Here is an 18,033-nt window from a genome sequence, read left to right as displayed (position 1 = left end):
TAATATTAACATTATACCGATAAGTATTAAAATAATAATATAATATTTCGTTCAAGTATTAATATAGGACCAATATGAGACTGCAAATCTCTATTTCTATGATATTATAAGTGACAAGTTGTAATTAAAAATAAACAGAATGTTCATGAACTAGAAAACACGTAATATTAGTTAATTATTTTATAAAGTTTGATATGAATTATACGATTAATTGTATTCGATAATAATTTATTATAAGAATGGCAGAAAAAAATATTACGATTTATCGAAATTACTTGTCAGAATACTACTGTAATTAAAAGTTTCTTAAACATAAAGCTTCTTATCTTTCCATTATCAATTTATCCTTTAAAAAAAGGAAGATAATCGATGTACTTTGCAAAATACTTGTTGAGTATTAATACCAGCACGAAATTTGATTGATTGCAGTTATAACTTTATTGCGTATCCTCGTTTCCTCATCATCAGATTGGTATTTACATTCATCGTAAAATATATATGAGTTTAATACAAACCTTTTTTCTATGAAAATCATATGTATATATAAATATGCTATAAAAATAGTCACAAAAATGAAAGCCCAAATATACCAACAATCACAGACAGTTAACAATATCTCTTTTATACAACATCCATTTACCACTTCACATTCGTTCAACGATCCATGCTCAAACATAAACAAGTACATACATTGAGTTTTATGAATGTAAAGAAACTAACTAAATCTTTAAATGCTCTTGTTTATTTCTAACGCAATCTCTATATGCCCCATTTAATATTTTGATCAGTTTTAAGTATATTGCAGAATAACTTTCAATAACAATCACGATTTTCTATATACGTATTTTATTATAAAATTAAAACAAAAGAATTTTTTTGGGACAATAAAGTGTGTCGGTTTCATTACTCAATTGAAGATATATTTCAAAGAAAAGTTGAACTTATATATAACTAATGTTATAAGCGTTATATAACGTTATATGTTTTACTTTATATCTTGTTGCACGTAATATCTTTTTATTGTAAAAAGAAATATTTCGTATTTCATGTTATTCTACAATTTACTTATGATAGCATTATGAGAAAGCAATCTTATATACTTTCTGGCTAAAATAATCTAATTAGATAAAAAAATAGTTCATAATACTTGTTCATACACAGACTATAATATATATATTATATATTGAGTAATGTAAAGAATTATATGATTATTATACATGGTGAGAGTTACATGAAGTATTATTACAAGCTATTTTTTCGAAAACTATTAGAGATAACAAAAAGAATTTCTCTTTTGAAGAGTTTTATAGTTTAATGGAATCTTTTGTGTGGTATATAGGCCGCTATCTTCTCTTCCCCTCCCTTCCGCCCCTATTAACGAGAAGAGAATTTAAAACATTTAAAAAAAAAGGAAGACTTACTTTCTCTGCTCTCCTTAAAGATCTCAGTTGCACATTTTATATATCACACACATATAAGTTCTAGAAAACTTTAACAGATAAAAGAAAAAAATTCTTTTTTGTTATACTTTTCATAATTTTCGAGAAAATAATGTGATAATTTGTAACTCTTTGTAATTCTGTATAAATTTTCAGTTTCTCTCAATAGACTGTCTAAAACTTTGTTAATTTTGCTGCAATAACTTAAACTATGATACAAATGAAATATATCAGTCCTGCTTAATAAGCAACATTTTTTTGAAAGAATATAACGTCTACCATAATATTAATTTGAGCGATTCTTTTTAAGTCAAAACTTAAATGTTAAGATTATTATGATTCTTAATAATAGTAAAGTATTATATTTCTGCGTATGGCTATGTAATGTAAGGCACGATAGAGCGCTTATGCGATATGTATAGATTTGTCGATATATATGAAAAAAAATGCTTACTATTCAATCTAATATATCTAAAGGAACGAAAATCTTTACGCTACGTGCAAAATTATTTTGATCGCGTGATGATTCCTGCTCGTCATCAATCATCAATACAAACGCAATATGTTTTTCAAGTTGAAATTTGTGTGATGACTAGTAATAAAGGGATCGTTCCTTTCTGTACGAATAGGAATCCGGCCTACCTGTCTAAGAGAATGGCAGTACAAGGGAAAGGAGAAATTCACTTGAGCTTGGGTCCTATGTTCTCCCAATTATTAATGGCCTTCATGTTAACTTGTTCTATCCGCCACTTTTGAGTGGGCGACGATTTATCGCACGCGGTCACGAACACTCTCTTGCTGCCCGGGTCGGTGTCCAGGCATCTGGACGAATAACCATGCTGCAACCACTGCTTTTCGATGTCGTAGCGCCACAATTGATTACCCTGCTTCCCGTGGCAAGGATAAAGGCTCACAGGCGCTTTCTCCTCGCCTCTGGACACGTCCAAGCAATCTGTGCGATCCTTCGGTCTGATATCCTTGTGCCATGTCAGTCGGAATTCCTGCTCACCCAACACTTTCGGATCGTCCTTGATACAAGTATCCACCATGATAAGCTCGTCCCTCTTCCGCTTTTTCGAATCCAAACATAACTCGGTCGCGCCCATGTTCCTAATCTCTCCGTAGGCGAAGTCGTCCGGCTCGATGGGCGGATAAACCTCCACGAGATCGAAGGCTATGTTCTCGATGAACCAGTGGAACGGTTTACAGTGTAATTTCGCGCGCAGGGCCTTCTGCTCCGCTAAATCTCCCGGATCCAGCGCCCGCAAATGCGGCCGTCTATTGTAAATGTATTCCGCGTATTCGTCCATCCACACCTCGGCAACCCTCTTGTAATTCTTTCCTAGGAAGTCGCCGCGGCCGGGATTAGGGAACGGCGGAAACTTGCGATAAATGTGGCCGACCCTGGAGCACGGCGCGTCGTACATTTGTCCGCCGCACTGCCAGATCTTGAAGGAGAGTTCATACTGTTCACCGCCCCATATATCCAAGCCTGGGTCGTAACCGCCCAACTCCCAGAAGAACTTGGCACTGATGGCGAACAGACCACCCGCCATTATGGGACTCTTGAACGGTTCCGCGGGTTTCTTCAGATCCTCCGAAAGCAGCGGAAGTCGTTTGTAATACAGCTCCCAATCGAATGCCCCCCGGGCACCTTCGTCCTGCGCTCTGTATTCGAAAGTCTCGTAGGCTATCACATCGATGAACGGACAAACGCAGGTTTTGTAATCTTGCGCGATGGGTTCCAACAATGGTGGTAACCAATTCACGTTAGCCTCGCTGTGCGAGTCCAAGAATACGAGAACCTTTGCTCTGGCCGCCTTCGCGCCCGCCAATCGGCCTCTGATTAATCCCGAACGCTTTGTTAATCGTACGATCGATACTTTTGGCAAGTATTGCACAATATAGTTGTCTAATTTCTTCTTCAACTGCACTTTCGTGCTGGCATCGTCGACCAATATAATTTCCTCCAGGAGAGAGGGCGGCGAGCGATTAATTACGCTCCAGCAAGTTCGTAGCAACGTGCTTAAGTGCTCGTTGTGGAAGGATACTATCACAGAGACCGGATCTAAGTTTTTCAGGTATTTCTTCTTCCTACAATCTGGATGGCGGATGTCAGGCACTGAACGATTTACCGAGATCTCATCGCTGAGAGCGGCATTGAATCCATTTACTTGATATAATTTTTCCTTCCGTGTATCGAGGGATGGGGAAAGGAACGCTGGTCTTCCGTGTTCTCCCATTCCAGTTTGCTCCTCTTCCTCCTTAATCTTCTCATAGTCATGCCAATCGATTTTTTCATCCTGTGAAACATGTAAAAATCGAATTAGAAATAATTGGAAATAAAATAATATTGCTATTATTTTGTAACAAACTAATTTTCTCTAGTTAAATATGCGTGTTTATTTTATAGATTAAAATAAAAAAATATATATATAATTCTCAGTTTTTTCTTCATATTTAAAAATACTGCAATAGCTAAAAAAATGACAACGATCTATGATGCAAAGTATGTTAAGCCGTAATCAGACTAGAGATTGAGATTAAGATTAGATTGAAATATAACCAATCAAAATAAAGAAAACAAATCTCAAGTTTGTAAACTTTGCTCTGATTGATGAAATTTCAATCTAATCCCAATCTCAATCTCTAGTCTGATTACGGCTTTAGACTTTTAGACATCAGAAAATGAAATTTTTATCATCACAAAAAAACAATTGTCTTGGGTGCGTAATAGCCTTCGTACATTCCTGGCCACTAGGAATGCAACCAAAACTCGTTTGCTAACTGTTGTGAAACGTGGATTTCCGGCGTATATGTTATCTAATATAATCCTTCATATAATCAGCATATAATATCAATTCGTATATCTGAGAACGATGTTATATATAATATTATCAACAATATCTAAAACACGATAATTGATAACCTATTTTCTTTTTCTATATCTGGCAAATTAAAACCAATTAAAGTTACATATCAATTCTCAATTCCTCACTTGACAAAATTAACGCGAAATTTATTCTGCCGTCATTTTTTTTTTTTTTTTTTAAGAAAATTAAATTCAACAAAATATTCATTTTTTAAATCAATTGTCTCCGGGAGAATTGAAATCCGTTAATGAGAAATTACGATCGACTTCATTCAATTCCACCTGATCCCGTACCTGATCCAGATGTTCGTCGTTTCCTCGATTGCTCCTCGAATTGACCGCCGCTGCCAAAACGTCAAGTGGCGTCGAGGTCTGACGGTTAGGCGGTGAGCGCATATAACGAAACACCACGATGGTCAGGAACACCGTAAGCACCGCCAGGAGGAAGAATTTGATTAGGCTGATCACGTTTCGTCTCATCTTCGCGAGAGAATCATGTCGCTAGCCGGTCTCATCACGAGGACTTAACCTCGACTCCTCGCCTCTCCTCGCGTACCTGGCGAACGACCTTGCTGCGACGTGATGTCATTTGCCCGCTCGACGACCGAAATCTCTTCTTCGTCGACTCTCTCGCGGCTGTAGCGTCTCGGCGGATGCGAGATTCTGATAAGGAGAATTAGCGCACAAGTGATAAATCAAACGACACGCGCAACTGCCACGCGATGACTGACGCCGATCGGAGATCGGAAACGGTGCCAGCCCGGTTTTTTCGCGCATGCGCCTTGGAATGCGGTGAAGTGTTGCAAAAGTCCTGTATACTTTGTTTCTAAAAAATTAATTCAAAGTTTATTAATAAGGAGCGCGAAGTATTGTATTTTAATATTTTTGGATCCTTTAATTCTTGCCCTTTCATTAAGAATTATTTAATATTTTTTACAATTGATTATTTATTAATAAAATATATTACATGCGAATAATCAATTGTAAAATGTTAAATAATTCTTATAAAACTACATACATATATATAATTTACATGTAATATTATTTATTTCACTTTATTTTCACACTGCTTATTGGTTTTTGGAAATTAAAAGTGTCATAATCAATAGGTGCGAAAATAAAATAAGATAAAAAATATTACAGGTAAATAATTATAAAATGTTAAATATTTTATATGCATAGGCTCAATCATGGGAATCTTTTAAAATCAAAATGAACGTTTTATGGTACAGATAAAAAGACCAGCCTGGACTTAACAACACTAACACGGATTCCAAGGATCTCTCTCGCGTGTGCTCTAGGAAAAAACTCGTTCTCTCCATCAATTCTATACGCGCACGTTCTCTTTTGGTGCGTTTTTTGCACTAACGGTTTTGGTTGATCAATCGCAATCGAGATAATATATAAATATACAAATATTAAAAATATATATAAATTTTAAGAAAATAATTATATATAGCTCATTTACTCATCTGAGGCACATTCGTTGAAAATATTTCTTATCGAAAAGAAAACTTAAATGATTGTTGCTTTGTTGAATAAAATTCGCGATTATTTTTTTAAAAACATTTTTTTTCTAACATTTAAAATCCAAGATATCCTTCAATAATTTTATATATATATATATATATATATATATATATATATTCTCTAATATTATATTTATATTTGATAATTAATATTTGAGAAAATTTGAAAATTGACGAAGAATAAAAATTGATTAATAATTATACCGAATTTATAAACTTCTAATCTTTTTGTACAAAATGCCTGTATATGAATAAAATGATTGTACAATAAAAATAGAATATAAATACTATACAATATAAATACGCCAAAGAAACATATAATTGCTCTTCTATTAGAAAGAGATCATCTAACAGGTGTTACGAACAATGTATGTAATAACAGGTCGTTGTGCATGTTGCATATTGCTCGCGTGATGTAATCATATAAGTGAAATCGGTTGGATAACTAGAATTAGTTTACAAATAACATAGTATACAACTGCAACAGAGCGTTACGGAAATAATCGAAAACAAGAGAAATTAAATTAATAAATAAAATTAAATAAATCTACAATAATTAAAATTCTACAAGATACCAAGCAAATGCAATGAAATTAATAAATCTAATTTTTATCAGTTAGATTCTTCAAGCTATTCTCACACCAATATGTTTACATCGTCGCTTTATCGATTTGTAGCCGCTCAGACAGCAGGAACGATTTTTATTCTTCCAACGATATCGACGAGTAGTATAGAGGAAGTGGCAGAAGCTGCTCCAGATGGTATAAAATAGTTCCAGCTCTTCATTTGTAACGACAGAAATGTTACCTTGAATTTGATAAGACGCGCCGAACGTACTGGCTTCAAAACGCTGGTTCTTACTATATCGATACGCCACTCTCCGGTGACAAAAAATAGCTTCGATGTAAAAAATAAATTCGCGTTATCGAGTCACTTGAGGTATTTCCAGATGTTACAGATAGAGAGAATCGAATGTAAATGAATATCTAAAAAAATGCAAAAATACACAATTATACATAAATCACAAAAGTTATAGAATGAGAACTTCACTATTAAAGAGTACAAATAAAGCAATTAATGTATATATCTTTTACTCATCAAACTATTTTGCCAAAAGTTAAATTATATTTTTAATTTAGTATTCATAAAAAGACCAAACAAGATGAATTTAACTTCGCATATTTAAAGGAGAATTGTCAATTTCTATTATATATACTTCAATTTTAAATAAAATTTATTATAAGCACACAAAAACGTATGTAATATTTATATATACACACATTTTTTAGATTTACAAATTTTGAAAATGATTTAGCACAATGAATAAATAGCGTAAAAACCGGCTCTGGCCTTATTGAATACGTTAACGCATTATTATTTAATCCGTCCCTGTCCTGGAATGATGTGTGAAATGGCTTAAAATATCTATATCACTGCTAATAAAAATTTTCTTATCTTGTCATGTTAGATCTCTTCACATGTTTCATATTTAATGCACCAAACAAATCAAATAGTATTCTAGTCCACTTGTTGTAGATCTACAACACTACCATGGAAAATGAGGTCGATGGCATTATTGTTTCGAATCATGGTGCACGTCAAGTAGACAGTGTTCCAGCAACGGTCAGTTCATAATTCTTGCTGAAAAAATTGTATTAAATTTATGAGGAGTTTGTTAAACAATTAAAACTATATAGTATGAGGAGTTTGTTAAACAATTTAAAACTATATAGTATACAAAGCAAGTTATTAAAATAATCACATTTGCAGATCAAAGTTTTGCCTGAAATAAGCAAAGGCATGGGAGATCAAATCAAATGGAGTGACTTAAGGTATCGACGTATTACAAGCCTTGGCATTGGGCGCAAAAATGGTATGACGAATTTATCGAATGGCAGATTACAACAATTTGCGTAAAAGTATTTGAACAGTTCGTTCAATTTATGAATCAGAGTCGTGTTGTTTTCAAATATGATTTCTTTTTAATCACTGAATAAGAAAATTTCTTGTTTGTACCTTTTACATTCATCAATTGCTGCGGCCTTTTTTTTCTCAGGTATTCTTTGGCCGACCGATGCTTTGGAGTTTGGCATATGGCGAAAAAGATGCCAGCGAGATTCTTGAACTTATGAGAAGAGAAATCGATCTAGCATTCGCATTAACTGGCAAGTCAAAGCATAATTTTTAACATCTCTCAATTTGTGACCTTATGTTTTCTTTTTTAATTTAGTAAAATTTGTTTGCCAATGTTTCTTCCAGGCTGTGCATCCCTAAAAGACATTATGCGAGATGTGGTGATTCATGCGTCATATTATAGTCATTTATGAAAATAAGTTTTGCTTGTAATGTAACATTAAAATACAATACTATATTTCTATTTTATCTATAAATTTCTAATTTCTTAACATATTTGTATCCAAAATATTGATATACTATATTGTGCATTATAAACACTTGCATAAAATATAGTTGTTTCTCTAAAAATATATTTTTTATCTAAACTACTTTATTTAACTAAGATAAGAATAAATAAATTATCACTTTTATATCATTATAGAGAAGTAAAATTTTTAACATTTAGCAATGTATGTCAAATTGTAGTACACATATATAAATGTCAAGTATGATAATGAAAAAAAGATTAATATTAACTAAGCAACAAATTTATTATATAGAAGTAAAATATAATTACCTTAATTACACTTGAAATATTAATAGATTCTGTTATTCATCATTGTATATATTTCTTAAATCCTGAATCAATCCTAATAACTCCATACGTTTTTTTGAGACCATTTCTGTAACTACACTACAATCACAATCACTTATTTTCAAACCTTTCAGAATATATCTCGATATTAAATCTGCCAAACATAAGACAAATAAACCACAATCATAGCCATTATTTTGTTGTGGACAATCCATTTCAATGTATCTTTTTTCTTGCTTATGAAGAAAATATTTGATTACACCCCTAGCAAATTTTTCTGCAGTAGTTCTGTTAATACTGTTTGATGAATCGTAATGATAACACATCTCGTCTATACGAGAGAATATCAACAAACTCCAATGCGAGCCACCTGGCTCATTTCCATCGCAATCGTTCAGAGGAAAGAATATGTAGTCATAACTTGTTGCTTCAATAGGATCAAGAAATATATCATATTGCGAAGGGGCTTGCATCTTTAATAACTGAGTCACTCCAGGATCGATAAATAATAACTGTCTCTTATTATCCTTCTTATATTGTTGATCCAAATATTCGAAATAAAATCCTATCACGATATCGTTGAGCCATGTATCATTTTTCTCCAATAACGCAGCATCCGATGATCTCACCAAATAATTATGATAACTCAACACAATGTCATTGTCTTCCTCTAGATTCACCATAAAATCAGCGCTTAAATGCTTCGAAAATTCAGGCAAAATTGGCATAATACTGAAATCAGGAATTACCCAAAATCTAATGTAAATATTCATTTAATAGGTTATACTCATAGAAAATAAGTTTGCATCAAAAACTTCAAGTTAAACATACGTTAAGATGAATGGAATTACTGAGGAACAAATTATAAATGTCTGTTTCTTAATTATTTCTCTCTCTTGTTGTCTATTTCTTTTAAGATACTCTTCTATATCACTCTTTCTCTCCGTCCCTTTTTTTAAATCTTCCGTTTTATTTATTTTCTTTCTTCTATAATAATATGTTGTCAAATATCATAACAGCATTTCAGAAGCACTCGATATCTTATTACACGAATTTACATGCACACCAGTGTTGCCAATTTCAAGTCGCGCAACCATAGAATATATAATATGTAATATTAGAGCGCGTGTCGATGTGCGCGACTTTGACCTTCGAGTGGCGCTACGTCAATGCGTCACCGCGGTCGCGCCGCGCCGCGCCGCGCGCCGTAGGAATTCGGTGCGCGGAGTGGGGGTAAAGGGTGGGGGGATGCGCGCGCCGGCGCGCCGGTGCCCCCACCACGCAGCCCCCACTCCGCGCGGCGCACCGGCACCCCACCCCACCCCACCCCACCGGCAGGCTCAGCGCTCAGCTCCCCACATGCACACACGTCGTATCTCGATTTTATGCACATATCATGATATATATATGTATGTATGTATACATAATGAAGAAATTGAAATTTTAGACATAATAATAATTGTAGATATTCGAGACCTGTAAATATTTACAATATGATTATTATTATGTAGTTGTTAATTTATAAGCTAACATTAATATTTATTTAAATATGTAAATATTTATAAATATATTTATAAATATATGTATACATATATGTATGTATACCATAACTCAATATTTTATTACAATGATAAAATTCGATAATATTTAATTACAATCATAAAATTTGATAACATTTGATTAGATGCATAAAAAATGTGGAAGGTTGCAGAGATGTTAATTTTTGTTTAAATTATAAATTTCTTACAACACATGAGAAAAGAGCCAATCGGAATAGAAAGAAATTAATATATGAACGTTATATTTTTATACGTATATAAATATATAAGTATATAATTTTTGTTTATAAATCAATTTTATTTTAATAGAATTTTAATTTTAAAGCATCACTTGATTGACGTAGCTTAATGAAAATATTTTAACGTTAAAATTTAAAAACTGTGATATTTTTCATTATATTTTTGTTAAAAATCAACTGAGCAAATAATCTATTATATTATAAAAATGTGCAAACTTATCTGGAATATATTATATATGTTAAATTTATAAGAGATTTATGCAATTGTCAATATTACCTTTTTTATAAAACAAATATCTATCCAAAATGATCTTATTTCCATTAATCAATAATCGATAACAAGATTATTTCTTTCTCACAATCGCTGAGCACGTATTGGATGTATGTGCACATTCGTCAAGATTTTCTGAAATAGTGAAAAATATTGTAATTATGAATGTGCTTATATAAATAATTACTCACACAATATATGTATATAACGTATGCATATATACATATATAACAATTTCTATAAATTATTTTTACCTTGCATGTAATGCATGTAAATGATATGTAAAATACATTGAGAATTGAAATGCATATACATCGAGTTATCTTATTTATAATATTGTGCAATATTTTCCTATTTATATGTTTTTCCATTAGCAAAAAAAGCACATACAAGTTAATTGTGTTTCAAATTTGTTTCGCATTAATATAGTAAATTGATAAAAAAAAAAAAATATTAACAGATTTTGCGGAAATGTAAAGCAGTTTCTAAAAGAATGTGAAAATTCATCGTATTATTATTTAAATTAGTTACTTAATTAAAAATATTTAGTTACATTTTATATTACATAATATAAAGATTTTTTGTTTTAAATTTAATTTTGGATTTACTTTATGAAAACTCAAATCTTCAAATATTTGTGTAGTTTATATATAGAGAAAGAAAATTTCTTATCAAATAATTTTATCCTTATAAAAACTATTATTTTGATGTGCATAAAATATACAATATATTAAAATTATATACAAGTTTATCTTTCTCTCTTCTTCAAGATAATACAAGATATATACATATAAATTTAACTTCTTGTAATATTATATAATTTTGGTTTTAAAACTATCATCTATATATTAGAACTTTCCCTCTTTAAAACAATTAATCTTCTAATATTCAATTATGTTAAGATATACTGTTTTCAAATTCACAGAAATTTTCAGTTTTAGACACTAAATAAAAAATAATATATTAAATATATAAATTTTTTGTTTTAAATTTTTAACAAAAAAATCATATATAACGTTTTCTTGCCATTTGCGCAAGAAATAAATATGAAACTAAAGATTTTCTCACTCTATAATTCATCTTCAATAAATTAGAAAATGTCTCACTTTTTATCACATTATGTGCGAATATTTACAACTATTTTTACAAAAAAAACTTCGAATCACTATTCTAATTCGCGAGCGACGGAAAAGAAAAAATAATAGCAAAAGACGAGCTATCTGTTCGTACCGAACCGGAAGGAGAGTCCCCATAGCCGGACGCTAAATATAAGCCAGCTTCAAATACTATTTTCTAATATCTCACGAGTTATTAGCCTGGCTAATCGTTGGCAATTGCTAATTATTAAATTTAATTTGTGGAATGCGAATAGCAGTAGTTCAGTTTTGAACACATTAGTTTATGAATTATTTTGATACTTGATGTAATTACACAATATAATAATTATTCAGCCAAAAAGGGCAATATGTTTTATAAAGTCTTTGTCTAAAGTCTAAATAGTATCTTGATAAAGATTAAGAATATGACTTATTAATTTTGGTAGAAGTTATCGAGTCTTAATTATTAATTTGCAGATCACATGGATAATGTTCTGCCAACATTTTGTTTGGTACATAGTAAAAATCTTCAAATTTACAAAAATATCGGCCAATTTCTTTGTGATCAATCCAACTCGGTAAAGATGTCTTCTTTATAGCATCTATAATCAAAATAGTCATTTTTTTGCATTATGTGTAGATGAAATCATAAATAATTAATGTCATAATCATACAATATACAAACATATAATATAGAAATATATCCATAAGATATATAAGATGCTTCTAATAATTTGCTTATACCTTCAATGACGTAATACGCTTTATTGTTTTCACAAAGAACTTTGTAAAATGGTTGCGATAGAGTACTGGAGTTATTATATAAAGGTATGCATTGCTTCCATTCCATTTCCACGTGTACATTAAATTCTTCGTCCCATCCAATAATTACACCTGTTAAGGAGCGAGCTCTGATTTCATCATGACATGTCACAATCATTCCAACTGCAAACATCATCTCCTTTTTCCTTTGCTTTTTTTTTTGTCTTATTATTTTATTGTAAGGCTAGGAAGAAAATGCAGATTAATATCAAAATTTAATATCTCTTATATATTTATATAGATATAAAATGCTTTGATATAAGATTTGATATAAAATGCTTTCAAGATGTCACAATATATAAAATTGATTTCTGTATGAGTTTAAAGATTATAGATAATTAATGTGATTATAATTCATACAAATCATTGATCAAATTACTTTGTTAATATATTTGTTCGACACATGCATTTGTGCCAAGCCAATTACTCGAAAATATATAAAAATAATAAGATTAAACTCTAGATTACATATCTCTTTGTTATATAAAAATATTTTTTAACTTTTTAATGCGCAAATTAATATTAATGTGATATGATTATCATAATCATAATATATATTACCAGATGATTTGTATATTTCCTAAACTTATCCAATATCATTTCGGCGCGTCTTACTTCTGCACATCTACTATTCTTACAGTTATTCTGCAAATAGATATAAATAAATTTTTTTAAAATTAAAGAAAAAAAATTTTGAATCTTTTTTATCTATATATAAAAAAAAATCATGTATATACCTGTATTTCATTCAATTTAACTATGAGATCTGATAAATCCATGTAATGCTGCATATAGTGGCGACCTAACTGTGCAATCGTGTCAATGTTATCTGGTTCTAACAGATGCTGAAGCTCTAGTAATGAACGTATTTCTGTCCTTTTGTCACGATTTATCACTTGCAAATAATTGATCATCCGCAACATTATCTTAAAATATATATATAAATAAAGCTAAGATTTGCAATAGATAAAAAATATTTTTTCTAATTGTCTATGAAATGTTTTATTGATCTAGCATATATTTGTTAATATCTGCAATTGATTATTATTTCTATTATTTTTTACTAACTATTGCTACATTTAAAAGCTGTATATATGTATATAATATATAAAAATTGCCAACCTCTATGGGACTAGTTTTGTTGTATGTATTGAAATTTTCTATAGGACACTTTTTAGCACCACGAATTTTGGGACAGTCATTCCTGCTTAGAATAGATCCACGATTCAGAACGTCAATATAGAAGCATTCTTCATCTTCTGGGTTTGTTGTGTTGCTGTAAGCAATAAGAATATATGTAAAATAAAAAATGAGTAAAATCGAGAAGAGTGAGATGTTTCCAGAGAAATAAAATTTTGTTCTTACTATTTTGACTTCCAACTTAAAAAGAAGTGACTTGGAAAAGATATTAGATCACAACGTATACCGAGTCTTCTTGCCACACCGTGAAATACTATTGCCAGGGATATTGCATTACCATTTTTCTTTTCCAAAACCTATGCATTAAAAATCACAATAAAAAAATTAATATTTACAAAAATATAAGTATAGAGATATATATTTATAGTTTAAACTATTATTAATGTATCATAATCTATAACTTACACAATCTATAAAATTATATTTTTGATTGGTGATAGCAGAATGCACACAAAGCCATCCACAAAAACCCATTTCATCGAATAAAACCTTTCGAAGAATATCTATAATCTGTTTTCCCTCTGTACTATTCCATTGATTATCATCAATATTATTATTTTCCCAAAAGGAAAACAGCTCAGTGGACGTTGAGAATATTGAATGCTCAGGATGTTCTTTTTTAAGGCATTCCAATACCTGCTGTGCAATACTTGCCAATGATGCTTTTACACGCGAGTAAGAAACACGTTTTCTAGGTTGATACCATTGAGCTAGAATAGTAGCTGCCTGTTCTAAAATCTGTTGTTTATCAGGGTAATTTATAAATTCTTGCCATATACTCTTTAAACGACATTGCTGCAGGTATCGAAGAAGTTTCTTGACATAATATCTATGTGTTAAATTAGATTCCCTAAAAAGTATACATATATTAACTATGCAATAAATCCAGATATTGGTCAAAAATATTTGAACAGTTTATTAAATTTTACCTTGGAGATTGCGCAAGGATACTCATTAGCTCATCTATGAGAAAATAATAATTCATATGATATGCGCCTTTATCCAGATGGAATAATGAATCAAAATCTTTCATGTCACTGTCAGATAGATTATCTTTATAATAGTGCATTTCAGACATTTGCATAACATAACACCACAATTCTCTCCTGCATTTCATACTTGCTTTTACTTCTTTTTTAAAATTTATATGCCCTTCACATTTCTGTTTATTGTAGACTCTTTTCAAGTCGGGCCATCTAAAATTAAGACAAAAGATTGATACTTTATATAATTCTCTGAGTATGTAATATTCTATTGTTGTGTTTTATAAGAAAAAATTATATATTTCAAATAAATTAGAAAAATTATACAACAATTTTCTTGTCTAATGCACAACAATTTTTAATGCCTAAACAATAAAATATAATATCAATAAGGAAATACTACTTATATTGAGACTACATTGCTATAATTATAAGATTACATCATAATAGGAAATCTAACAAGGAAATAACAGCACATTTATCATTATATATATGACTAAGCTCAATGAGATTAAATATTTTTGCATGTGTAAACAGATAGTCTGGTTTTATAATAAAAAAAGAATACCGACATTCATATCCTCGTTTGCCATCATGTTAAACGAGAAATTTACACGAAAATTTTATTCAATATAATTCGCCATTTGCATTTTTTAAATCTAATCCAACTTATATTACTTGCTGAATACAACGAAAATGTGAGTCCTTGTACATATATAAGCCTAACAACATTCGACGAAAGATGAAAAATACAGCTTATCACGTGCTGTATCAAATAAATCGAAATAAATCAAAGAATATAAAAAAAATTATTTACAATAAATTTTGCAAAAGTTGCAAAAAATATTAAGGATGAGAAGGACTAATACCTTTGATAAAGCTTGTCTTGCCAAAGTACATTATCATCATTGATCATGCTGCGAAAATGTTTACATGTAGAAGCAAAGCTCACGACGTCCTTAATGCTGACACTGACACTTCCCAGGATAATGCTGATCACTTCGTTAGATAAACTTGTTATCGTAGCCATTGCAATAAATTGGATGAAGTGCGCAAAAAGTGCGATGTGCGATTTGCGATCCTCGTTAATTCGCGATGGATGTTTATTTGTCGTACGATTAATTACATAACACTTTCGATAAATTCACAAAAATTGCACTAAAATATCCGAGATTATCGACTGCTATATTTCTCATTATTCATGTATTTATCATTTCATCTGTCGCCAGTTCACTATTATATTTTATCAATGTCATAGAACATATAAAATTTATAGATGGTGCAAATGCAAATATATATCGCCTCAAAATTGCGATCTTCCTTCGATTCCGATTTCGATTGCTCGATTATCGATTATTCACTACTTATGATTGGTGGATAATTTTTATTATTCCGAGCCGCGTCGAATCTAGGTTATTTAATATTTAATATACATATGTGAGGTTTGACAGTCGTACAATTAACAGCTGTTTGATGTGGTATTAATTTTTTTTCATTTCCTATTAGGTGATAATATTGCTAATTAATAAGTGTATATATACATATACACGTTCTAAGGTTCTTGCAATAATTTCAGAATTGTACAAAATAAAGAGATTCTCTTTCTCTTTATTCCACGCCCTTTATTCTACTAACGACAAGCAGATTATATTTTTTTGAACATGGAAATGGATGTTGCATTAATGTGCATTGTAAAGACTTTTCTTGAACCATCTTCCTACATTTACGAAGACGAAAATGCGAGCATTTTACAATTAATTATGGAACAAGATTTATTAGGAATTACGGATACTGTTTCCATAACAAAAGATTGTCGACAAAATCCTGAGGCTGAAGATTATGTTGAACACATAATTCCATCACTTAGCAGTGCACAATTCAAATCTCACTTCCAGTATGTATTATTATTGTATATTTGATGTATACACTATTTTAATGAGGACTTAAAAGTTCATGAAAAGATCATTTTGTTCGTATCATTTAATATGCATTTGTTTAATGACAGGATGCTACCATCGACATTTGAATTTATTCTGGATGAGATTGGAGAGAAACTAACTCGCACTACGGATGGAAATGAAATGGTACCTGCAGATAAGCAGCTTCTATTAAGTTTATGGCGTTTTGCAACTACAGATTCTTATAGGCAAGTGTTGAAATCATATCTAGATTATTACAAATAATGTTAAATCTTAAGACAGTTATATATGAAATAATATTTTTTTTTTTAGTGCTATAAATCAACGGTTTAATGTGGGTAAAGGCACAGCTGTAAGATCTGTGCGTCGTGTTGCCAGAGCATTACGCGAGCTCGCAACAAAATATATAGTATGGCCTACAGGAAATAGAATACGGGATATTGTACATGGTTTTTCTTGTACAAGTGGTTTTCCTGATACTATTGGTGTCATAGGTGGTACCCATATTAATATTCCTTCATCCAAAAACAATCCAGAGACCTCTGTGAATCAGAAGAGCCATTATTCAATTCAGCTTCAAGTAAATATATAATACTTTTATAATATGATTACATTATTGACTGCATTATTTATTATATAAATTGTTACTATTAACTTAATATTTACTATAAAAAATAGCTATTTATAAATTAACAAAGTACGATTTGTGTTGCATTTTTTGTAGGCTGTTTGTGATCACACAAGATTATTCACACATGTTCATGTGGGAAATGTAAGTTCGGATCATGACGCTCATATTTTTCACTTATACGCTCTTCAGGAATATATTAATGATTCAAATCACTTCCCAAATAACACACATCTAATTGGAGATGCTATTTATGGACTGCATCAACATCTTATGGTTCCGTATCCTGATAATGGAAGTCTCACAAAACAACAGAAGAATTATAACTTATGCCATTTTTCCAGTAAGATGATAATCAAACAAACATTTGCTCTTCTAAAAGAACGCTGGAGAAGTCTGTTACACGTTCTGGCAATAAGTCGCATGAATTTTACATCTGATCATATATTGGCGTGCTGCGTGCTTCACAATATTTGTTTGCTTAAAGAGGATGAATTGCAATTACAAGAACAAATTGTTCTAGACATGGAAGAAACAGAATTGCGAGAAGAAACAATAGAATATAAAATAGATGATAAAAATGTTGCAGAAGCCAAAAGAAACAGTATATGTGCCAAATTATGTATTAAAAATGTATAAATAATAAATTGTTAAAACGTCTTGCATATATATGTTATGCATATAATTGTTAAACGTCTGTGCATATATATATATATATATATATATATATATATATATAACTATATAAAAATATATGAATAAAAT

The 18,033-nt window shown here is 30.8% G+C and overlaps 4 protein-coding genes across 4 annotated transcripts; 1 reads left to right on the top strand and 3 right to left on the bottom strand.

Moving 5' to 3' along the window:
* Window positions 1-396: 396 nt before the first annotated feature.
* On the bottom strand, window positions 397-5,350 carry LOC145936664 (N-acetylgalactosaminyltransferase 6). Its single transcript, XM_083039082.1, has 2 exons — window positions 4,606-5,350; window positions 397-3,742 (listed from the first exon to the last, which is right to left on the bottom strand). The coding sequence occupies exons 1-2, from the start codon at window positions 4,789-4,791 to the stop codon at window positions 2,120-2,122; spliced, it is 1,809 nt and encodes a 602-aa protein (XP_082895208.1). The 5' UTR covers window positions 4,792-5,350; the 3' UTR covers window positions 397-2,119.
* A 1,136-nt stretch (window positions 5,351-6,486) lies between these two features.
* On the top strand, window positions 6,487-8,028 carry Hao (Hydroxyacid oxidase). The gene is given in 7 exon segments (XM_083037931.1): window positions 6,487-6,779; window positions 7,130-7,241; window positions 7,244-7,303; window positions 7,377-7,463; window positions 7,611-7,657; window positions 7,659-7,713; window positions 7,897-8,028. Coding segments are annotated over 7 exon segments (786 nt in total).
* Window positions 7,057-9,741, bottom strand: LOC145936665 (sentrin-specific protease 8). The gene is made up of 4 exons (XM_083039083.1): window positions 9,382-9,741; window positions 8,533-9,282; window positions 7,857-8,110; window positions 7,057-7,481 (listed from the first exon to the last, which is right to left on the bottom strand). Exon 2 carries the CDS (start codon window positions 9,276-9,278, stop codon window positions 8,565-8,567), a length of 714 nt encoding a protein of 237 aa, XP_082895209.1. The 5' UTR covers window positions 9,279-9,282; window positions 9,382-9,741; the 3' UTR covers window positions 7,057-7,481; window positions 7,857-8,110; window positions 8,533-8,564.
* Window positions 9,742-11,997: 2,256 nt separating this feature from the next.
* On the bottom strand, window positions 11,998-15,985 carry LOC145936157 (F-box only protein 21). The gene is made up of 9 exons (XM_083038058.1): window positions 15,591-15,985; window positions 14,668-14,934; window positions 14,144-14,588; window positions 13,904-14,034; window positions 13,661-13,814; window positions 13,276-13,464; window positions 13,100-13,183; window positions 12,461-12,722; window positions 11,998-12,318 (listed from the first exon to the last, which is right to left on the bottom strand). The coding sequence occupies exons 1-9, from the start codon at window positions 15,749-15,751 to the stop codon at window positions 12,176-12,178; spliced, it is 1,836 nt and encodes a 611-aa protein (XP_082894184.1). The 5' UTR covers window positions 15,752-15,985; the 3' UTR covers window positions 11,998-12,175.
* Between the last annotated feature and the right edge of the window lie 2,048 nt (window positions 15,986-18,033).

Source organism: Prenolepis imparis, unplaced genomic scaffold (genome assembly GCF_030444845.1).
Source record: "Prenolepis imparis isolate NDT839.2.m4 unplaced genomic scaffold, iyPreImpa1.0 SCAF_5, whole genome shotgun sequence".
Lineage (NCBI taxonomy): Eukaryota > Metazoa > Arthropoda > Insecta > Hymenoptera > Formicidae > Prenolepis > Prenolepis imparis.
The sequence above is the reverse complement of the archived record's forward strand: the minus strand, read 5'-3'. Positions and strand labels throughout refer to the sequence as shown.